At 40.5% G+C, this 23,325-nt stretch overlaps 6 protein-coding genes across 6 annotated transcripts; 2 read left to right on the top strand and 4 right to left on the bottom strand.

The window, feature by feature from the left end:
• Positions 1 to 1,068: 1,068 nt before the first annotated feature.
• Positions 1,069 to 4,010, bottom strand: LOC145702329 (uncharacterized). The gene is made up of 4 exons (XM_081779551.1): positions 3,917 to 4,010; positions 3,664 to 3,871; positions 3,170 to 3,620; positions 1,069 to 3,126 (listed from the first exon to the last, which is right to left on the bottom strand). Exons 1-4 carry the CDS (start codon positions 3,980 to 3,982, stop codon positions 1,149 to 1,151), a joined length of 2,703 nt encoding a protein of 900 aa, XP_081635677.1. The 5' UTR covers positions 3,983 to 4,010; the 3' UTR covers positions 1,069 to 1,148.
• Positions 4,011 to 5,314: 1,304 nt separating this feature from the next.
• Positions 5,315 to 7,674, bottom strand: LOC145702714 (uncharacterized). Its single transcript, XM_081779976.1, has 5 exons — positions 7,547 to 7,674; positions 7,306 to 7,454; positions 7,096 to 7,263; positions 6,073 to 6,456; positions 5,315 to 5,653 (listed from the first exon to the last, which is right to left on the bottom strand). Exons 1-5 carry the CDS (start codon positions 7,669 to 7,671, stop codon positions 5,346 to 5,348), a joined length of 1,134 nt encoding a protein of 377 aa, XP_081636102.1. The 5' UTR covers positions 7,672 to 7,674; the 3' UTR covers positions 5,315 to 5,345.
• An 845-nt stretch (positions 7,675 to 8,519) lies between these two features.
• On the top strand, positions 8,520 to 13,234 carry LOC145705275 (uncharacterized). The gene is made up of 11 exons (XM_081782731.1): positions 8,520 to 8,844; positions 8,894 to 9,423; positions 9,944 to 10,095; positions 10,141 to 10,240; positions 10,718 to 11,648; positions 11,686 to 11,905; positions 11,949 to 12,261; positions 12,303 to 12,624; positions 12,668 to 12,836; positions 12,878 to 12,976; positions 13,018 to 13,234. The coding sequence occupies exons 1-11, from the start codon at positions 8,520 to 8,522 to the stop codon at positions 13,142 to 13,144; spliced, it is 3,288 nt and encodes a 1,095-aa protein (XP_081638857.1). The 3' UTR covers positions 13,145 to 13,234.
• Positions 13,235 to 16,267: 3,033 nt separating this feature from the next.
• On the top strand, positions 16,268 to 17,038 carry LOC145703718 (heparan sulfate glucosamine 3-O-sulfotransferase 3B1-like). The gene is made up of 2 exons (XM_081781113.1): positions 16,268 to 16,595; positions 16,637 to 17,038. The coding sequence occupies exons 1-2, from the start codon at positions 16,300 to 16,302 to the stop codon at positions 17,001 to 17,003; spliced, it is 663 nt and encodes a 220-aa protein (XP_081637239.1). The 5' UTR covers positions 16,268 to 16,299; the 3' UTR covers positions 17,004 to 17,038.
• A 25-nt stretch (positions 17,039 to 17,063) lies between these two features.
• On the bottom strand, positions 17,064 to 21,161 carry LOC145705272 (uncharacterized). Its single transcript, XM_081782729.1, has 8 exons — positions 20,745 to 21,161; positions 20,455 to 20,691; positions 19,299 to 20,399; positions 19,113 to 19,255; positions 18,866 to 19,040; positions 18,007 to 18,356; positions 17,520 to 17,965; positions 17,064 to 17,451 (listed from the first exon to the last, which is right to left on the bottom strand). The coding sequence occupies exons 1-8, from the start codon at positions 21,148 to 21,150 to the stop codon at positions 17,064 to 17,066; spliced, it is 3,246 nt and encodes a 1,081-aa protein (XP_081638855.1). The 5' UTR covers positions 21,151 to 21,161.
• A 366-nt stretch (positions 21,162 to 21,527) lies between these two features.
• Positions 21,528 to 22,231, bottom strand: LOC145703973 (uncharacterized). The gene is made up of 3 exons (XM_081781388.1): positions 21,899 to 22,231; positions 21,786 to 21,845; positions 21,528 to 21,715 (listed from the first exon to the last, which is right to left on the bottom strand). The coding sequence occupies exons 1-3, from the start codon at positions 22,212 to 22,214 to the stop codon at positions 21,624 to 21,626; spliced, it is 468 nt and encodes a 155-aa protein (XP_081637514.1). The 5' UTR covers positions 22,215 to 22,231; the 3' UTR covers positions 21,528 to 21,623.
• Between the last annotated feature and the right edge of the window lie 1,094 nt (positions 22,232 to 23,325).

The following is a 23,325-nucleotide window of genomic DNA, read 5'->3' as shown; positions in this document are numbered from 1 at the left end:
GTAAATAAATTGATAATTATCACGTGTCCTATCATTGTCCGCGTGTCGTAAATAGAAATGAGCAAGTGTCGCAAGTTTCTACAAAAGCGCTCCAAAAGCAGGACTCGGAAAGAACGCAAAAAGTTGATCACTCGCAAAAATAGTCGATTCTCATTTCCACTGAACCACGTGTTGATGACGAGGTACTGTATGCTTGCTTGTAGCGAAATGATGTTGATGAGAAACATGAGCTTGTCGAATGTTTCAAATTTTGGCGTGATGACAAACTCGCCAAAGAGCTGCATTGAAAACCAAATGCCAAAGAGAAATTCTAGTCTTTTCAGGTTCTTATCGAGTCCTTCCGATCTATTTTCTGCTTCCAAGTAGCCAGAATCGACGATAAACCCAATGGTCGCGATCGCAACGATGAAAATGCTCAAGTAGCGGACGAATATTTTCCGGAAATTCTTCCATTTTGAGAAGGGGTCGTCATCCTCGTCGAGTTTCTGGAGGCAGATGAGCTCGGAAAGAATCCGTTTAAATTTTGTCCGTGACTGAATGTTGCTCATTGGATCCTTGGCGAGGATACATTCGGACATGAGAAAGTCGTTGATGACATCTGCTTCGAGGGAATAAAATTTAAGCTCGTCGACAATCACGCGTAGGGGTACTTCCTCTGATCTTTCAAGCACACCTTTAACATTTCAATCAAAGCGTATCAGAGATCCTAACCTGTCATATAATAATCATAAATAATCCAAAATGTCGGCCGATGTCGATCAAGAAAATACTCGTCTCTTTTGACATCGTAGAATTTTATCAATGTTTGAAAATTTCCGAGCGTCGTTGATGGATGCTTGAGCAAATTTTCAAGAGGAATATAAAAAATTTCACCCGACACATTGAAGCGAATACTTCTCATTTAGACGGATGAATAGACAGTTTCCTCGCCAAGTTACTTCATGAATAGTTCGTATTAATTAATAATGCACAATTTTAGTTTAAACAAAGGATGAATATTTTTAAAGAAATAAGAATACGAAGTATCCTTTCATATTTTCGAAGCAAACAATCGTTTTTTTTGTCAGAATTTATTCAGGATCAGAGGCAAGTATTTTACAAAGTAAACTTTACGAACAAAGAGGACTAAGAATTCATTCTTAGATAAATTAGCAGTAAGGATTCGTGATTTTTTCAATAAACTTAGAAACTCGGTGAGTTTGTCGGCTCGTTTTCTTGTCCATGCAAGCGTAGTTGTCAACCCATGCGTTCAAGCCAGCCTTGACAGTCGTAGCTTGAGTGCAGTGATCTTCGGATCGGACAGCTTGCTTTTCCCAGATGGCGAAGTCGTTCTTACCGATTCGGTCAGTGTCGTAGGCGGTAGTGCAGTTGGCATCGTAGCTAAGAAGGGCGTTTCGAAGAAGTTTGTCAGTTCGGACTCGGAATTTGAAAGCTCGGCCGTGATCAGCAACAACTTCGTGGGTCATTGCGATCCAGTCTCGGATGGTTGACATGGCGTCGTCGTAGGACATAGGCAAGCAGATGCATTCGTAAGAGCCGATCAAGTTGTCACATCGTTCTTTCTCTGGGTGGCAGGTGTCGATTTCTCGGGCGCACTCGTCGATATCAACGCAAATTCCGTCAGCTCCTCGCTCGTATCCGCTGGAGCATGGGCAATCGAATGAACCGATTGTGTTGACACAGGTTTCAATAGTCTCAGTGCAGGTATCAGTTTCTCGGGCACACTCGTCAATGTCGACGCAAACTCCAGCATCGTTTCGTTCGTAGCCAGTCGAGCATGGACAGGTGAATGAACCTATGTTGTTGACGCAAGTTTCGATGGTGGGAGAACAGGTATGAGTTTCAGCAGCGCACTCATCAACATCGACGCATGTTCCTGATGCATCCGCAGAGTATCCTAAAGCACAAGAGCATGTAAAAGACCCAGGATTATCGTTGCAAACTTCAGTGATATCGTTACAGCTATCAGTTCCTCGCGCACACTCATCAATGTTGACGCAGACTCCGGCATCGTTTCGTTCGTATCCACCAGAGCAGCTGCACGTGAACGATCCGATGTTATTGACGCACGTCTCAACAGTGGCAGCACAGGTATGCGATCCAGAAGTGCATTCATTGACATCAATGCAAGTTCCAGCGCTGTTTGCAGCATATCCTGTGGCGCAAGAGCATGTGTAAGATCCTTGTGTATCGTTGCAAACTTCCGTCACATCATTACATGTATCTGTTCCTCTGGCGCACTCGTCGATGTTTACACAGACTCCACTTGCGTTTCGTTCGTAACCACCGGAACAGGGACAAGTGAAAGAGCCGACTGTATTAGTGCATGTTTCAGTTGTAGCGCAAGAATGAAGCCCAGCAGCGCATTCATCTACATCAACACATGTTCCCGCGCTGTTAGCAGAGTAGCCATTGATGCAGGAGCAGAAGTAGCTTCCCGGAGTGTTATTGCAGTCTTCGATAGCACTGCATGGGCCGGAAGCGCACTCGTCGATATCGACGCAGTTGCCATCAGCATCTCGTTCATAGCCGCTGTTACAGATTGGAAGACAGACGGAGCCAACTCGCTCGGTTCCAGGATCGCATGGTGGGTAGACACGAAGAGTCACACACTGTCGATCGGAAGCTCGACCGTATGGATCATAGACCACGACGCAATGAGGATGTTCTCCTTGGCTTGCTTGTTCGGCTGTTGGTAACCACCTGCAAGTGGCTTCTCCATCGCTGTTAAATGCTGAACAAGTCATTCCTGTCGGACGACTGAATTGGTATCGGGAGATATTGGTAAGCGTATTTCCACCAATAGAGTAGGAGGTGGCCCATTCAACAACTATTTCGAGGCCTGGTACCCAAACCCAAACTCGTTCTTCGCCTTGTGCAGGAGATTTTCCACCAAAAGACGGTTTGCCGAGGCAGTGATCTGGCTCAGTTGATCGAACGTGGCGAGAAAGAGCTGGACTGAAATGGTCTGGCGATCGTCGTCGTCGACCTTCATCATGATGCTCGTCATGGTCGTCAGTTCCTTCGATCAAGCCAGCGTAGAGTGGATTTTTTCTCAACGATTTTCTGGATGCCTCGATGTCTGGCGTGAAAACAACGCCAACAAAGCCCAAGGGGACAGAGTGACTAAATTTTATATAGATTAAGGTAAAATATTATTGAGACTTACAGAAGGTTTCCATCAGAATCGAAATCTTCGACCTGGACGGCGACTGGCTTTGATCCTTGTCCATACAAATCGTATTCAGGATGGTAGGTGACGATGCAGTTTTCTTCGTCGAGGGAGAACTGCTGGAGATTACTGTTCCAAGCCATTGCGTGGGATTCGCTAGATGTTGACCATCGACATCGAACGGTGTCGCCCTCGGGATCGACTGGGTTGACGTGGTAGGTTTGTCCTCCGCAGCCATCCATGATGTACCAAATTGGTGGAGAGGTGAACTGGGGCGAGCTGTTGTTGACATCTCGGACTTGAGCTTTGTATCCAAAGCCACCGCCGAACGTGCTTCCATTATCTCCTGTAAGAGTGATAGTGCAGCAGCCGCTGTAGGTGTGGTCGAAGCTGGTGACGCTGCCCAAATTGATCTCGAAGGTGTAACTTCCAAAGCAGAAATGTGAATCTTAAAAATAATATTGGAATACGCTAGTAAACGAATTACTTACTCGAGTCCACTGTTGGAGAGTCTTCGATGTTTGTCACGGCGTAGGTAGCCGAAACACTTCCGATTCCGCTGATGTACTCAGAGCCCATATTAGCGAGAGTTCCAGCGTCAATATGAGCTTGGGTGCATCCGCCGTAGCCATCGGCATATCGTCTCCAGCCCATGTATCGAGTGACCTCCATTTTTCCAGGAGTGCTCGATTTTCGATACTTGAGAAAAATATTAAATATTATCGTTGGAAAGTTTCTTTTTACCTGAAGACTGCCAGCTCGGAAGTGAGAGGCTGCGGACAAGCCGAGAAGACCAAAAGCAATTTTCATTTTTTAGTCTTTTCGAATCTAGTTATTCTAGCTTTTAATTTGATGAAGAATCAGTATCACCACTCGAATATATAGGGCAGTATGGTGCGCAAGAGCTGACCTCAAACCCGGCGTTGCTCAGCGCCACCACCACCGAATTATTATGCTGCGTGAACTTTAACAAGGTGACCTACTGCTAGCTTGTCATCTGATTGTGCATTATTGTTGCCAAATTTTAAAAGAAAAAAAAATCATTTTTCTTTCAATGCTCTGTGTCCGAAATTTTCAAACTGCTCAAAATATTTTTTATACATAGATCTTAAAATGAATCTTCATCTGTGAAAAGTTTTCAGAGTCGGATTATCAAATTCTCGACAAATAAAATCCAAAGTTTGTGTCTAAAATTCCGAAATTTTTAGCTAAAAATTTTTAATTTCGCTTCTATTACTTAGTCAATCATTCAACTTGGTAATTTAAATTATATTTTTTTAATTAAAAACGGGGATACAATGGCTCTCGTTCTATGCTGGTACGTGGAGGTATGTACTACATAGATGCGCTTTTCGTCATTTTTGAAGATTTACGGCTTTCGTTATCTCTATACGGCAAAGATGGAGCCTCCATCAGCGATACTTCCAAATACGTAATCTGTTCCTTATCAACCAGCTTTTTTATTCAACCCAAAACGGCAATGATTTCGGACACGACAAGTATATTTTGCCTGTCAAACTACGGACTGTCTCAAAGAAGTAAAAGTGTCAGCTTTCGTTGCAGACAAAAATTCGACATTTTTGCAATCCATTATTTGGCATTTCACCTAAAATATGTTTTCATCTGTTGAAAAGCTGCTTTAGCTTTTCAACAGCTTTTTTTTACGGTAGAGTCTACCGGGTATCAACGTGCTCTTGATTGAGATAAATTGAAAATAGAATGTAAGCATTCAAGAGTTTCAAGTGAGAGGAATTCACAAGAATTATTGTTTTTCATAAGGGTTCTAAAACTGATCGCAAAGACCCAATGCATCAACTGCTTTGTAAACTTTCTTTGAGAAACAAAAAAAAACGTTATTGAAAACCCGGACGGAATCTCTAAATCTGTCTTATGCGGTTACCCGCTTAGGTTTTCTCCCATTTCTAGCGATAAACACAACCAATATACCATTTCACCGTGAAATCGGACAGTTCAACTAATGTAGTTAGAATATAGATACGCTAGGGTAACGTTTTTCTTATTGTCGTTGTGGTCTTGATACTGTTTTCTACGATGTACCCGCTACGATGTTCGGCAGTAAAGCATATTAAATTATGGAGAAAGTAATCAAAAAGGGTTCAAGTTGAATACTTCTATCTATTAAAAAAATAAAATTTATTTGTCGAGAAATAAATCAACAGCAGAATTGAAAGTTATGATCAGACTGAGACGACTTTTTCATTTGGGAGAGTTCCTTCATGAGTTCAACAGTTTCTTTCGCTGGAAAGTCAATTTTTGAAAATTCAAGATGCTCGATGATGTTTCGCGTGTTGTAGATGATCGCGCTGACGATTGCATTGAAGCCGTCCTCGCCGATTGGATTGCCTTTGATGTGGAAGTGAGTTATTGACTCGTTGTTCTGGAGGCCGCGGCAGAGCGTCATCGCGCCTGTTGGATCGATTCGGTTGTTGTTGACGTTCAGTTGCTGCAAGGTGTTGTTTGCTTAAAAGAAGAGTTGAATAATTGCAAGAAAAAAGGTGTTTCTAGTTTAGAAAGTTTTCGGCAAAATTCGATTTTAAAAGAGTTCTGATATGACGGAAAATTGCCGGGAACTTTGAAAGGGTACAATTATGTGCGTAACGGGCATATTCCAATGGCCAAGACATCGTCAATGATTGTGACATTAATGTATGCCTGAACTCGAACTTTACTTTTAAACTCAAATACGTGTCCTTCTTCTAATCTGAAACTTAGATTGATTATCAATCATTGATAGAAATTTGTCAAGGCTAAAATTACAGATGCAAGTTGCATCATGCTGCATGATTCATGCAACACCAAATTGCTTGCGTTGCGTTTCTACCGCACCATCTAAAAACATGGTCCATTGACCATGTGATCAGAAGCATAAGAAAACTTACTTGTAAGAACATCTGCAAGCTCGCCGCAATGACGAGATTCAATGCCATTCCAACTGAGGTCAATATGCTTGAGGCTGACGTTTTCCTTTAATCCACTGATGACGCTTTTCATCCCATCGAGCCGGAGCATGTTCCAGTGCAGCTTCAGCGTCTTGAGCGACTCGTTTTGATTGATCAGCTGGCCGATAGCTTGGGTCTCGCAGAACTTGTTCTGTGAGAGATCCAAGTACTCGAGCGTCAGGGAGCCCTTGATTCCATCGCAGAGTATTTGCGCGTCCTGATCTTGAAAGTCGTTGTTTCGCAACGAGAGATATTTTATTGAACGGTTGTCTTCGCACATTTTTGAAACGCATTCTGCCCCAAAGGAGCCAAGATCATTGCTATCTAAAATAAAGTTACAAGTCGATAGAAATGATTTTTGTTCGAAATTCTTCTGTTTGCGAAAGTTGACCCTACGAAGACCCGCAGAAACGTGTTCTTGCACTTTCGGTAGTATGCATAAAAGTAAATAGCTAGCATAACCCTTAAAGATATTCATTACGCGGCAACAAGTCTTTTTCACTGTTTTAGGGCAAAAGCAATCTACGCTTATCATTTTTCGTAAAACCAAATTTTCTTGCTGTCCTGTCATAAAAAAACCAACGTAAAAGATATGAGAGGTACAAATTGAACTCTTGTACCGTTAGAGATACAAGAGGGCCCCTCTAAAAGTGCGGCTTTATCGTTAGCTTTGCGTCTTTAAAGTGTAGGCCTATCTTCGGAAACTAGTGAGAAAATAAGCCTTAGATTTTGAGACAAACTTTTCACAGTTTTTTCTTTTTGAAGGTAGAGTCTACCAGGTAGCCCAATACTTTAAGACGCAAAATCTAACGATAAGTGGAGCCCTCTGTTAATGGGCTACAGGTAGGAGTCATTTCCACAAAAACCTTAATTCCTCAGAAGCTCATTGCCACGTAGGAAGTTACGTCAATTATATGAACGATTACAAGCTACTGAAGGCAAGCTACAGGTCTTGTGACTCACCTAAAACCAATTCTGTGATAAAGCAGTTCTCCTTCAGCATGTTGCAAATACTGTAAGTTCCATTGCCACCAATCGCGTTGCTGGCTAATTGAAGTCTGATTATGCTTGTATTGATGATGAGAGACACTGACAGCGCTTTTGTTCCTCGTTCTCCGAGGCCGTAGTCATCTAAGAGTAGCTTGTTGTGGGAAAAAGTAATTGAGAACTCACCTAAATTGCAAAGCTCCTGATTAATATTTCTGATGAAAGGAGTGACGGGAGTGCAGCCGAGTTTCCTGCACGCCCAGAGGTAAACTTGTTCGCAGGTCTCGTATTTTGAGCGCAAATCGGCTGCTTCGTCCGCCAGGTCTTTTATATCACTAAAAAGGGCTATTAAAATTTATGCTAATTTGTAGCCTACAAATTTTGTAGGTATTAGACTAAAGCTATTCGTTATACCGTGAAAACTTACATTTTATCATCAGGAAGAATTATCTCAAAGGGATTTCCTTCTGGGTCCTCGATGATTGACTGAAGGGAGTCTGGATTGAGCCCTTCTGTAGCAGAGGCGGAAATCCCTGCGCGTGTCGGGTCCATTTTTACGCTTTCAAACTGATCTCGGTATTGAAAAAATCTAACGATAATAAGTGATGTTCTAGAGATAATATTGAACTCATAAGAATATAACTGAATATAGAAATACGTGTCGTTTTTCCGTGACATTAACTATTTTGTAAGATTTAGAAAACACAAATTATAGTCAGCTTTAGGTTCCACCCATTCTATGAGTTCTTGTAAAAAATTCCGTGCATAATCTTAACAAAATCTCCACCTAGAAAAGTGCTAGAATTATACAACGAGAAAAAATAACTATTTTTTTACAAGTAGCACATCTTCAAACTCGAACTTTTTCATCGAAAATTAATATTTATATGGTAACTTACTGCTATTTTGATGCAAATTTCCAATGTTGGAATTAACAACAAGCATACCACAAGCCACATACACAGTATTTGGGCGTACCCACTTTCGCTTATCCTTCGTAGGAAAAAATGCTTCCCACAGAGAATGTTTGATTCCCTTTGGCCATCACTACGATGTTTAGACATTGCCGATAACAGCAATTGTTAGAACTTTATTTATTCTCGTGTCCATTGACAACTAACCCTCCTCCTGACAAATGCCGTCAAAAACTCATCTGATATCAAAAAATGGGCTGCTCGGAGTCAAAAAATGTAGTTGAACCAGAGAAAAATAACCTTGTTGAAAAGCCAAACAATAAGGATGAAGATAAGCGAGAAAAACCAAAAACTCAAGGAAAAGTTTTTATCACTAGACTTTCTTAAAATTAATGAACATTGGTAATCAAAATGTCGATCGTTGGTAATTAGTCGGCTCCCTCCGCAAATAAGCGCAAAATATTCATCCCAGTAAATTGTGCGAAAATGCAAAAGAGATCTTTTCAAAAACTTAGACGAGAAAAACCAAAGCCTAAACCAAAGACTCCACCACCACGATCACGAAGTCCAAGCCCTCCACCTATTACTCCACCTCCTCTTGGAGCAAGAGAAAGAGTAGATAGAAGTCCTCGAGAAATATTATCGATTCATGTTGGTCAGGCGGGAATTCAAATCGGCGCCGCTTCTTGGCAGCTTTTTTGCTACGAACATGGCATCAATCCTGATGGAACCATTCCTGAAGACTCGTTTTCGACCTTTGACAACTCATACGAGACTTTTTCTATCAATCAGGAATTGTTGAATATGCACTGTATATATAATGTACGAATAATCAACAGTTCAAATTTAACCCTCTGAAGCAACTGGAAAAGCGGTTCCACGGGCAGTCATGGCCGATTTAGAGCCGAATGTCGTTGATGCTGTCAAAAACTCGATCTACGGATCTCTTTACAATCAACGGCTCATGATAAACGGCAAGGAAGACTCTGCTAGTAACTATGGAAGAGGACATTATACGATTGGAAGGGAAATAATTGAGCCTCTGGTGAAAAATGTAGAAAGCGCCAAAGAACAGTGCGATGCCCTTCAAGGAATAATTGTGTATCATTCTCATGGTGGTGGAACTGGTTCTGGCTTGACGGCCTTACTCCTTGAATATATCAAGGAAACTAAGGTGCCGATTATGGAAGTGCCGGTTTTTATTTCGCCTAAATTTGCGTCTTCTGTGGTCGAACCTTACAATGCCCTCCTGTATGCTGGAAGACAGTACGGACGCAATCTTTCTAGCTGTTCAATTATGTTCGATAATCAAGCTTTATATAAAATATGCCAGAATTATTTGGACGTAGAAATACCGAGCTTTTATAATACGAACCGCCTTATTGCACAGGTAAAACATTCTTTCAGCATAAATATTCTTCATGTTTGAAAGGTGATTTCGTCAATTACAGCATCTACAAGATTCACAGATCCATCGATAGCAAACTTTTCAAATGTTATCAACAGTCTTGTTCCGCAGCCAAGGATAAATTATCTTTCATATTCATGTGCTCCTCTTATTTCTCCGGAAAGCCAGAATACTGCAGAAAACAATTCGATTCATGAGATGAGTCGTTTTTGCTTCAAGTCTGAGGTTAGAAGAATAATTTTGTGTTTGCATCTTTATTTTTTTTAGAATCAATTCATTTCGATAAGTAATCAAAAGTCAGAAGGTCCATTTTTGAGCACTTCTTTATTATACCGTGGAAATGTAAGAAGCGAATCTATCAGTAAAACAATACAGAAACTGAAGAAAGAATTCAATTTTTGCCAAAATAGGACTCAATCTGCAAATTGGAATCCTGCTCGAATTCAGGAAGAGTTCAAAAATAAAATTACGATAAAAGTCACTTGCATTTAACTCTTCGAAGTCGCAACCACCACCTCTTCCAAGAACATACGATCTGCAGTCTTCTGATCCGTCAGTTTGCTCTGTTACAAATAGACTTGACATCGTAGAAGTATTTAAAATGGTCAATCGAAAATTTGATTTGATGTATGCAAAGAGAGCATTTGTTCACTGGTAAATTCATCAGTACTAATACCAACAAATTAACATTCGTCTAAGGTTCGTTGGTGAAGGTATGGAAGAAGGCGAGTTCTCTATTGCTCGTGAAAGTTTGGCAAGATTAGAAAATGAATATGCGAGCTTAGCGTCTCCCGAACAAGTGAAAACTTCGTCAGAAAGGAACGAAACTATCTACGCCAACGACTGTAAAGAGTATTATTATTCTCCGCATAAGAGACAATAAATTTGTACAGTCTATTTTACTTATACAGTTCATATTTCAGAGATTCTATCACTGATAGTCTATCAGAGAAGGTCCAATCTTTCTGATATTGGCTCATAAACTTAAGGACTCATTGATGTCTCACTATCAATGTTTAACTTTTGGCTGGAGCCTCAGGTGGTTGTCATAACCACGGAACTCAGCATTTTCTTTCATCTCACTGTCAATTGTGTTGTTAAATTTAAATGACACCCCAAATTCACCTTTGCGCGTGAATACGCGTTTTTACTATTTCCGTTTTTAAATTTTTCCAAGAGAAAAATGGGCTGCAACAGCTCAAGAAGCGCGAATGTAGCTCAACCAAAGCAGGCAAGAAATGGATCAGAGACAAACAACTTAATTTACTGAATTAAGACAATCCAACAGCCCCCTCAAAGCGTCAAAAACACATCTAAACTAGACCCGAATTCCATCCAGCCAGATTTTTCTCCAAATGAGTTTCACGATGACGAGATCATTCTCGCCGGGCACTTGTTTCAATCGACGCCGCTGATACCATTCAAGACTTGGGAAAGTGGCTTACACATCCGACGCGATCTACTTGAGTTTCTGAACGATGTTTACCAGCGGAAAGAGTTCGAGGTCAAGCTAAATCGATTCGATCATGAGTTGAAGAGCGCGCACAACTGCGAATTCGACGAAATCAAAAGATCCGAGGAACACCTCTATTCAGACATTTTTCAAGCGTTCAAAGATCTCGAAGATACGTCTGAAAATGTCCAAAGACTCAAACTCGCGCGACTCGCTTCACAGCTTGATCTCGGCTACATGACTGGAGAAATTAAATACAAGCTTTTGCGAGATGCTGAGCATCTCTTTTCCGATGAGTTATCGAAATATAAAGCTAGAATCGAAAAAATTCTGAAAAACCGTTTGGCTCTTGCGAAAATATGGGTTTATCGCTGGCAGCAAAGAAAGTCCGACTGGAACACGGCGAAAGAAAAGATCGAAAGTGATCTAGATTCGATTGCAACAGAAATAAAAATTCCCCAAAATCGAAAAAAGGAAATGCTGAATTCTGTTCTCGGCGAAATTCTACAAATTCGCGACGAATTCAACAACTTGTTGGACGATGCTCTTGACGATCATGAAAACGAAATCGTTGTTGATTTCAAAAAAGCAAAACGAGAGTTTATCGCCGATCTTCTGGCGAGAAAGAACTTGAAAAACATTGACTTGAGCGAGTTTTTGGATATTCTAGCGGACTTTGATCTTCAGAGTGCGTCGAAGCTTCTGAAAGATGTGGCGAACATTGAAGCTCAAATGGCTAATAGAATTTGCTCAGGTGAATAAAAAGATGACATTGAAATAAAAATTTTTAGTGTTTCAAAACTACTTGTCGGACTTGAAAATGGACCGCCAGAAACTCCGAAAGCTTCAAGATTTTGTCGATGAATCAGAAAATCGACGAAACAGAGACACGAAAGATTCTCTCGATGAATCGCTTCGAAGAAACACAAAGAGCTCAAAGTCTTCAAGGCCAAAAGCGAAGAAACTCAATAGGTCGCTCTTAGAACTTACACTTTCTAAAGAACAAAAAAGGTATAAACATAGATTACTATGCAGTCAACTATTCCTTTCAAAGAGAACTGCAAGAGCGACTGGAAGATGAAAGTAGCACGAAAAAATTTGCAGAAACATCATCAAATTTCATTGTTTCTTACCACCAAGAATTCGAAAACATCGTTCGTGACAGGTCCTATTCTGATCGCCTCGTTGACTACGAAGAAAAATGGACGGCTTGTTTTATAAAAACTACAGAAGAACTCAAAGAGATTAAGAACGAAAACAATCCGAGAGGAAGTGATCAGCTTTTTGTTCAAATATTTGGCGAGATTCTAGTGCAAGAACGCGTGAATGGACTTGAGAAAGTCTTAAAATACAAGGAAATCTATCAGGTAAAAATCTATCTTAGAACATTTGCGTATTTATGTTTTAGACCCTTATTGACCTGAAAGGGATTCTCTTTGTTACTGCATTTGAAAACCGATTGAAAGGAGTTGAACCGAGCGACATTGTCCGCCTTTACGAGTCTTCGAAATCTGAGCAAGCTAGAATTGAAGAGCATGCAGATATAGAACGAGAACGATCGTTTTCGAAAAAAGATGATTCGGTGACGAAGCGAATCGATTCTCTTGATGACAACGTCGACCACATCTCATTTGATGGCGTCCTGCGCGATTCTGCTCTTGAGCAAATTAAGTTCGAGGAAACCTTCAGAATTCAGAATGAGCGTCAAAAAATATCTGCAGATCTAGCAGGTATGTTTTTAATAGTGAATCTTCATTTCTTTAAACATTCAAGCTAAAAATATGAAGACGAAGGCAGCGCAAGAAATATCTGTTTTGCAAAAGATTTGTGGTGTGATGCGACTTTCCGAGGCGAATCTAACGATGGTGATGACAGACATGAGCAGCTTGAACGTAGAAATCATCGAAGATCTTGCAGAACAGCTGTCTACGTCTCACAGAGGGTGAGTTGTCGACTTTATGCGCCTTTTTGAGTCGCTTTTAGTGCTGATCCGAAGCTGATGGATGCGATAGAAGCGATGGCGAAGACTTACAAGACTGACAAAGCGAAAATGTACGATTATATCCAACATGGAATAACAAGGTATAGTTCGGTCATTTCAATGAATGCTCACAAGATTCTAGCGCGATGCGAGAAAACTCAAAAGTCAGGCTGAGAATACCGTCAAATGATTTCCGCGCTTCGTCAGTTCAGAATCCCATTCTTCGTCCAAGATCTTCCGGAGGAAGAAGAATATCGCCCGAGTTTTGAAAATTGAATAAATAACAAGCCTGAATTTCCTTCAAGTTTCAAATAAAAACGCTTCCAAAACAGTTTTTTATTGGACAAAAAATAAATATATAAAAAGCCTGTTCTTAAATGTCCTCAAAAGCCATCGACTGATTCTTCGACGGGGTCGTAATCTGGCGTTCACCATTTTTTCAATACTTTTTGCTATCAATCTAATTGCGAACCCCAAACCTTCATAAATACAGTCAGAATCACGTCGAGATGAAGGTGGCCTTGGAGAGTACACATCTAGTGATGCCATTCTCATTGGCGAGCGGGATCGTTGCTTGTGAAGCTGAGGATGTGGACTCTTAGGCAGATTTGCTATGACGTTATCATAACTGCTTGCTGCTTGGACGCCATAAGAAGAATCGTACGATTGTCCGAGAGAAGAGTGCTTTGAGTACGGCCAGCCTCGACGAGCTGTTCCGATGGATCATTTATTTTAAATATTTGAATATTTATAAGTTTCAATTGAAACTATCATATTTATGATCCTTAACTGGAAGTGTTCGTTGGCGATGGATGCGATTTTTCGCTGGATTAGCAGAGTCGTAAATTGACTCGTTTGGAGCTCGCTCGAGAGCAAAATCGTATCCTGAAGATGGTCGGATTGAAGCCCGTCGGGAGTTGTACCGAGATGAGTGATTGGAATGATGCGATACAGAAAACGAGTCGTACTTTGAAGCTTTTCCGGGCAGTTCAAAATCTTGTGGGATGAATTCAAAATGAAAACAAACCAGTTCCTATATCATTCATGCTCTCCTCGAGGCGCCTTTCCATCGCATCTGCCAGGTTGTACTAAAATATTTATCCCAACAAACGGTTTTAATTCTTGTTTCTCACTTTGAAATGTCGACTAGTGGCGGCGTTCATGGATATGTCGTCGAAGGCTTCACATTCGCGAACTCTTGGTTTGCACATTTGACGTCCGCTTTCTTTGAACTTATTCCTCAGTGACTCGACTGTATGAGTGCATCGCGTTGGCTGGACACCGCTTGTATTAAGCTCTAAAAATTATACAAGAACATTGATGGCAAGAATAAAACTAAATAGACCTTTACAAGATGAGCAGTTTGAATGAGTCGGGCATTTCGATCGCCTGTGCCTGATTTTTTGCATCTCCGAATCTCGATTTTGATTAATCCGATTCTGAATCTCAATCGCTTCTTTTCGTATTCGTTCAAGTTCTACTGGATCGATTTTGTTGTAGTTCTCTTCACTACTGTTCGATTCCGCTTTCGAGTATCTGTACAAAGTAACCATGAGTCCAACGACCCAGCTGAAGAAAATGATGTACATTGGGATGTCTTGGGCGCTTTCAGTTGCGCATTGGACATTTTCCTCCGTCAAACTGATCAATTTTCGCAGCGGAACAAGATCTCCAAAAGTATCGCAAGTTGCTGCAGTGGGGCCATCGACAAAATGAATTTCAGAGACAATCGCTGCCAAATCGCAAGAGCACTGGAATGGATTCCCGTGAAGCAAAATAACCGCTCGAAGCTCCTTGAGATTCCCTGGAAGGAACAATAACATGTTCCAGGACACGTCCAGCATCCATAAATTTTTCAGAGACTGGAGGTCGTTATCGATGGAGGTCAAACCAGTGTTCGAAGCGTTGAGTACTTCTAAATTCGTAAAATCGGCGATTCCTTCCAAGTTGTTTGACAAAGAAGATTGACTGATTCTGAGCCGCTTGATTCGGAAGGGACCGGGAATTTCAGAGACGTGGATGAGCCGCGAACACGTAATATAAAAAGCGTCTTTCGAGGGTCGAAGTTTGAAATCAAGGAAGAAAACTGGCTAGTTTTATCAAGATTGCAAATCGAACCCTTCCTGACTGATTCAAATACGGTTTGACCTCTCTCTTCCCTTCAACATGGCCGAAACCAATAAAATTGCAGTCATCCCAATTCTTACATGTAAAACAGTTCTCCACCATCGCTAAGCTTGATCGAAGGAGATAAGTAAATAAAACATTTTTCATTGCTCTCTTGTGTTTCTTTTCTCGCGACGTTTGAGGACGAGAAAATGTTTTCTTGAGAAAGTTCGACAGTTGTGGATGAAAATTTAATGCTTGCGCTGCATTGCTTAGTCTTTAATGACCAAATCGAGTGCACTGGTTTTTATAGAACGCATTACTAGATTGCTTATACGGATAAGCCTCGATTTTATTGCTTTTTTAGAAGAAGACTCAGGGTCTTTGTGGACCTTAGGATTTTTCTGTTGCCTATATTTTTCCTTTTTAGTTGATGCTGCAATCATTTAGCCGGAAAAAAAGACCTCAAATCGCTTAAAAAATACTAGAAATATCCTCGGGGCGGTTTGTACCCCTCACTCAAAACATCACTTATCATCCACGTTCATCGTTAAATTGACAAGAGAAAATGTCGACTGAAAACAATTGGAAGAAATACTTACCGTTTGAAAACAAAAAATTGAACATTGCTGCGATTGTTTTCTGTGCTGCAATTTCCGCGCATAATGCGTATAATTATTTCAACCCGGAAATAAAAAACGATGCAATTTTGGACGCATACTTCCTTCATTCGCACATCAAAAAAGAGGAATTTGAAGAGCTTGAAAAGTATATTTTGAAGCATGTGCCAGCAGAGGATTTTTCAGCAATAAGAAGAAATCTAAAACCGACAACGATTTTGATGGAGGAGTCGAAAGACAAAGCTTATCATGAGGGGGCGGTTATGGAGCATGCCTGTCCCGTGGAAATCAGAAAGGTAAGCTCGATTCGAGGGCCTTGAAGATTTCTATTTATTCTTCCAGAGCCTGGAACCTCTCGAGCGACGTTTACCAGACATAATCGGCGTCGGCTTCGCAAAGTGTGGGACTGGAACTCTTCAATTTCTCGACTGCCATCCCAGTGTAACGATGAAAACGCTTGAACCGAAGTTTTTCAACAATATGATCTCCCAAGATATAATCAGAGGAAGGCCAGAGCAGTATGAGCATTTACTGAAGATGTACAAGTCTTCTTTGCCGGCTGTGGCGAGGGATGAGATTTTGATTGAAAAATCACCCGAGGAAAGGATTCAATAGACTATTTTTCTGAAGCAAATTTCTTCGGTTTTGAATCCAAAAAACAGTATTCTGGCAAAAGTGCCGCATTTACTGCCGAAGCAATGAAAATCGTCGCACCCAACACAAAAATCATTGCCATCGCCTGTGACCCGATTCCGAGAGTATTTTCTCAGTTCAAAATGAAAGATCGTCGGACAGAAATCAAGAAAGAGAACGGCGACTCGGAAATGGAATTAAAAAGATGCAGAGCTTGTTTGAAAGGCGGTTTAGACGAGGAGATCAAGGTTTTTACGGATGAGGTGAAATCAAAACTTGAGAATCAAGTTGATGGGAAGACAGTAAGTATCGGTTTTGACGAATATGTGCATGCAATTACACCTTTTATTGAGCAATTCGGGTAATTTAACGCGTGTTTTGCCAACTGCAATGGTATTTTAGTGAAGAAAATGTTCTCCTCCTTGATGGCGAGAGCTTAATCTCCAATCCCAACGAAGAATGGGGTCGTCTCCTCGAATTCATCGGATTGGAAAAAGATTCTTTGCAGTTCTACATAGATGAAGAAAAGGGATTTCCGTGCCTCTCCAGCCCGATCAAGTACTGCCTCAACGGTGCAAAGGGAACGTCTCGAAAAATCAACGTCAGGGAAGAGTACCCAGAGGAAACGGCTCTTTGGCGAGAGTTGTTTTCGCCCAGAATTAAGGAGATGATTACTTTTCTGAAAATATGCAATGAAGTTGATAAAGAGTGCTGTCAGAAACTGAAAGACGGACGATTTTCGTGGGCCTATGAATATGCCTGTGACTAAAAAAGTATTTTCTTGTTTATTTAAGTGAAGTAATAATAAATGAAAATAATAAGAGTTCAGCTATTTTTCAGCTTCAAATTCAGTTATGTCCATGACCATCGCTCTGATTATGTGTTGCTGTTGGACCGGTTTCGTCCGAACCATCACGGGTGCCAACTTGCCAGCCTCTTCCTTTTTCAATTTTGGGTCATCTTCGAGTTGAATTTCAGCCAAAATTGGGTTGTAGTCTTCATCCCCTTGGAGCCGAAAGACTTTCTGACGGTGCATATGTCTTTCTATTGACACTTCAGCTCGACTGTATATTCGTCTCTTTTCTTCCTTGCTTAGTCTTTGGACGAAGTCAAACTGTTCCTGAGCAGATTTATTCTTCATGTCATTGTAGTTATTCATAGTCTTTTTATTCCGACCGAAGATGGGTTTTTGAACTGGATTTTTAGCATCAAAACGCCTTTTACGAGCTTGAGACCGATTTTTCCCCTTGAAATAAAAGAAATAGCATACTTAGTTTTTCTTTACTCGTTCCTTTTTGCGATGAAGATTGGCGGATCTGGATAAGTATCTGTTCCAACTTCTTTCGAATTAACAATACTTGCTTTTTCCGCTGAAATTGGAGCAGATCTAAAGAATCTTGAGAGCTTTTCAAGCAAAGTAGGTTTCTCCTCTAGCTGTCTGAAATCCGACCAAAACGTTTCTGCCTCCCTTTTTTCCTTGTTGATTTCTTCAAATCTTTGCTTGATCTTTTTTCTATTTTTCTCCATTGATTCACGTGTCGGCTTCATGATTCTATAAAGACACGAGCAAGAGAGCTTTCTTGAACTGTCGATTTTCTCGTAGAGTTCTTGGATGTCTTCTTCTCTAACATTGGTGCCAACAGTCCTACGATTGCCGTCCCTTGCGCCGCAAATGATTGGGATAAAGTTTTCAATTTCCATCCAGTCGAGCACATACGGCCAGCTAAATCTCTACAAGATAAGTGAAGCAACTGTTTGATAGAAATACTTACAAGGAAGATGAAGAAGCTGACAATCGCAAGGAGAGCTGCAAAAATAAATCCAATGAATGCTCTTTCAGTTTGATTGATGCAACCAGCTGCAAATGGAGTCGGAAAAGAATGAAATTTTGGAGGGTCAAAGATTGGGTCGACAATGGTCTTGACGCAATCACTCGAGCGTTGCCTGTTGTCAGACAAGTCGCCAAAGTTGGAACGAAAGAAATTCGCCAGTCCCTCTGTTTTGTTTTTGAGCCGGCCGTATTCGTTGTTGCGAAAGCTAAATTTAGCGTATCCATCATCTTTAACTTCCTCGACAATGAACGCTTTCGGATCGTACGTTGTTGGTTCGAATTCGTTGATTACTTATTAGGAATTTTTCAAACTACTCAAAAATTATTTTTTTTTGCTATAAAAAAGGATCCCATTCCTGCGCCGAGCAAATTTTGAAATAAGGACAAGTATTTTATGGACGGAAAGCAAATTAAAAACGGTGAAATTGCAATCGTCGCCAGGCTGATAATTCTTTTCTTGTAGTTTCTGAGGTCGGAGCCAACCCTATCTGAGCCCATAGTTTTTATTAGAGCGAGGTACGACTTTAAATGAGAAAAGAGGACGAAGATAGCTTCAACGCCAGACAGCACTATTTCGATGATGACTTTCAAGAGGTCGAGAATCGCCTGTTATGAAGCCCAACAGACTCTATCTCAACCCATTCCTGTAACTCGAATTACAATACTTCCGGCCTTGTATCTCGTCATATAAAAATAAGTAATGAACAACGATGGAATATCCAGCGCCAACGACTGTATCACATAAATGCACATCGCCAGCGGAAAAAGCACGAAGATCGGAGCTCCATTTGCTTCGAAACCTAGAATGACCGCCCACCAGATGAAGACCAAAAGTAGCGCGAGAAAAGGATTGGCGAATAAGTACGCGACAACTATCTCCTCGGGCTCATGAATGAGTCCTTTGCTTGTGGCATAGTTTATCGCATTGTCGACTTTGTTGTAGTTGCTGTACATTCGCGAGAAGAGGATAAAGGTCTTTTAGGAGCTCATAAAATTGTAAAAAAAATGAAGTAGCATATAAATTTTTGACCGCTTCTTTAGAAAGACCCAGTGTTTCGGCTGCGCGGTCTTCGTCACATACATCGTTGTACAACAAATGACAGTAGTAAATACCATGAAACAAATAAACGCAATTTTTATGGAAAAAAACTCAGAAGCGTTTCTTGGCTCCGTAAATTGAATGGCTTTCGCTGAAACAGTAAATCTGTGAAAAATAAACCTTGTTTTTTTTACCTTGAAAATTTCGCTCCTTGCTTTTAATAAATGTCCTTTGGTTTTTGATTTCATTAATTTGTAAAACCTGCTTAACGATTTCATCTTCGTTTTTAATGTATTCAATGTTTCTGCTCTTGATTATTTGCTCAAGTTGCTGTCCGATGGAATTTGTGACGAACTTGAACATTTCGGCGAAATTTGTCGTATCGGTATTTGAATAAAGCGTGATTACAATGTCTGAAATTTGCCCAGTACCATATTCAGTTGCGAGATCAACCATGTCTCCATAATTAGGACTGATTCGACGAAAACCAGCGTGTTCGATGTTGAATATTCGGAAGCCATTGAATCCGTCGCTTATTCCGTCGGTAAATGCTTCCATGATATCTTTTGCCACGATTTTCGAATCAGCTTTTATTTGTGCCGCTTTTTCAGGGCCAATTGCTTCTTTGATATCTTCAAGTTCATTTGGGTAGTAGAAAATCTTTGAGTGCAAGATCGGAAAATTAACGTTGATTAAATCCTGCTGCTGAGCAAGTGATTGATCCGCCTTCGCTCCGGCAGCGAGGCAATCAGCTTTTGATAGAAAAGCAATGACAGTGCCTTTTTTAACCTTATCATTAACGTAAATGAAGAATAATTTTAAAGTTGTTTTCATCCATAAATTCTCGATTTCAGACAATGTGACTTTTAGACTTCTCGTTTCTTTCATAACTTGGACCAGGATATTCTTTTCATATTCAAGTTTCTTTTCTCTTGCAGCAATCGCATCTGCCGAAGCTTCGATTTTGTCCAAGTTCGTCGAATTGAGCGGAATGCTGATTGAAACCTGGTCATCTTCCTCGAGACAAAGATCAAGCGTTACTTTGTTGCATCCTTGGACGACAGTAGTGAAGATATTTTCTTGTCCCTGTTTCTTGAGTTGTTCGCAAATACCAGAAACAATATCGTTTTGAACGGATTCGTCAGTAAAATCAATCGATTCTGCGTCCAAGAATTCCAGCTCCAAAAGCGCATTATTCAACGAGTTCGAAACAGAAGTATCTGTTAGGAACTCTCTTCCCTGGTCCTTCAATCCATCTATTACGTCGGTGAAAACTTGAGAAATGCCTGAATTTCCTTTATTCTAAGGTTATGCAATCAAAGAGTGCAGACTGAGCCCATTTTTTGCGACCTTTTCCTAAATCTTTGTAAGTTTCTTTAACCAGAGCAACCAGCGCCTCGTCACATTTAACAAACTCTAGCCCACATCGAGGATTTTCTTTGCTTATTCCAGCTTTGGCGAGGATGCCTTCATCGAATCCTTCGAAAATTATTGCATCGTGGATAATAAATCGCTCGATTGTTTCATCAATAACGCCATCTTCCAGACTCATTTCTATCAGTTCATCTTTTGAAAGTATTATCTGTCCTGAAGAGTGGTTTTAATAAAATCGTCATACCATCTCAAGATCATCAACCTACCATTAATGACAGTCAGTGGATTCAGTGAAACAGTTTCGATTGGATTCCAGTCGCATAAAAAATCATAAATATCACCTTGCTCATCGTAGTTTTTTCGAAACCTTTCTAACTTTTCAACAAGACATTCTAATTCTCCAGCTTTTTCCATGGAAAGAACGCAGAAATCATCTTCGTCTCCAGCCTCTAGCTTGAGAACTCCATCGATATCTCCATAAGCGTTGTCAAAGAATAATGCGGCCCTTTCAATGCTGCAGTAAAATGAGACTCCGTCGACTTTCTCGTCGTATTTTATTCTTTCCCATATTTTGTCTTCTGTCAATTCTATCTCGATTATGCAAAAAGTCTGGCGAAGAAAAAGAAGCAATGAAAGTGCTCTCAAATAAGGTGATCTGATAAAGAGACACATAAATTATCGTATAAGATCTGGTTTCATTTTTACAAATCTGAGAAGATTCTTTAAATCGAGAGTCAATGACGAAAGACCTAGAAATGACATTTTTATTATGATAAAACTAAGACTAAAGTTTGGCACTAAGTCATCAACTCATTACTCCATACGGTTAATAAAATTAATCTATTTTGGCTTTTAAACAATTTAAAATGCATCTGTCATGCAAGACTAAAATCACTGATCATTAGCCCTGACCATTGCTGCTTCTTGACGATCGATTCTGTTTGATATTTAAACTTATGCATTCAAATTGTTGAACTAGACGTCGTTTTATTCATGCGTCATGATGCGAATATGGAAGGACTAGTTTCAAAACATCGAAAATAAAAGAGAGTATTTATTCACTTTGAGAACTTTGAGAAAGATAATAAAGGGAGGGAGCATTTTCAATCGGCTGATAATCATCATTACGATTTTTGGGGCGATCTTCACTCTCCACAATATAGCTTATTCGTTGATACGATTTCGGAAGCGGTAAGTCGACGTAAATCAGCGTAAGTGATGAAGTTTCCCGATGTCGCTTTGCACGGTTTTCGATTTGAATTTGCGAGTGATTGAAAGTATAACATTATTCGCTAGAAAACCTTGACCTGGAGGAGGAATGTAAGGAAGCGAATAGATTCCGATAAGTTTTTCTCTTTGTTCTTTTTCTAAAGACCAAGATTAATATTATTTTAGTCGGCGTTTTGATTCAAAACAACACCTTTTGGATTAGCTTCGAAGTAATTAACCCTTTCTTCTTTCGTCCAAGCCAATCCGTTAACATGAACTTCGCGAAAATATCCATTTGGTAGTTGATTAACGATATCTTTGTACCACGCGCTGGAGGGGAAAACCATCATTCCAAAAATCAAGCCCATCGAAAAAAAGTTTATCCTCGCGGAAAACGTATTCAGACTTCTCGGTCGGAAATGATCAATAATTTTGACAACTGTAAATCCGGAGGAAACACCGGCCGCCAAATGCGCATTTGCTCGTTTTCGCGCTATTTCTTCCTCTTCGGGAAACATCGGAGGCATTTCATCTACCAGTCTTCTCTCGCTCATTTTTGAATTTGAAAACTGAGGTCTTTTTGAAAACATTTTTGTTGAGCTTGCATGCACTAGAATCGTTGTTTTTGCACTTGATCGGGATCTACTGTAGGTGTGAGCCAAATTTTAACGCGGCAAAATTAAAATTTCAGCAAGAAAAAAAAAACTTTAGAACTTCGACGATTTCTCAAACCGAACTGCGTCCTGACGCGGAAGAATCGGTCTTTCCGACAATCATCCTCTGCTCGGATTCAATGCATTCCAAGGTACTATTGCTTTCAGACCCTTTTATGCATGAATATTTTTCAGAAACGTGTGCAGCAGCTAAAAGGAGGCGACAAAATCAACATCATGAGCTTGTACGGCGACTACGGAACTTTCACTCAAGAAGAATCGCAACTTTCTCAGCTCATTCTTCAAAAAGCAGCCTACAACATATCCATTCCAGATACGCTGATTGAGAAAGTGAAGAAAAAATGGGAAAATTTCAGCGGTAATAAGACCAGCATGGCTAGTTTAATTTTTCCTCAAAAATAAGATTTGAGCATGATGGAGTTTTTCTACCAAACGAGACCTCAATATTTTCTTATCGAATGTCAGGCAAGGGGTTTATATTTCTAAAAATCATGGAGAAAGCCACAAGCGTTCTAATTTTGCCCCAATAAAGCTCCAAAACATCGACTGTCTCGATTATTGGGCGCCAAAGTGGACTCTAATGGGTTATTGTATCGAACTGAACTTGGCGAAAATCAAAGCGCAAAAAGAGCGGCAATCGAAACTTGCTATCTTATCGACTCTTCTTATGGGCGGATTGTCGGGAAACAAAAAGGATCCGCCAGAACAGAAGCCGGCGGACTTGATTAAACGACTTGAATTGACAATCGGGTACAATAGAAGCGACAGTACTTTTGGCTGGAACGGATTCAACAACGCTCTGAATATGTACTATCTTCATCCCGAGGAGAAGATCATCAAAGAGTCGCACTCGGTCCCCCTCGTCAAGGATTTGACTCCAGTTGTAGACATCATTCAAATTGAAACGAAACTTCTAGGGGACCCGTTTACGAGATGCGAAAAAGGCGAAAATGTACGAAACTGT

The sequence above is a fragment of the Oikopleura dioica genome, chromosome PAR (assembly GCF_907165135.1).
Source record: "Oikopleura dioica chromosome PAR, OKI2018_I68_1.0, whole genome shotgun sequence".
Taxonomy (NCBI): domain Eukaryota; kingdom Metazoa; phylum Chordata; class Appendicularia; order Copelata; family Oikopleuridae; genus Oikopleura; species Oikopleura dioica.
This window is presented reverse-complemented; position numbering and strand designations above follow the sequence as displayed.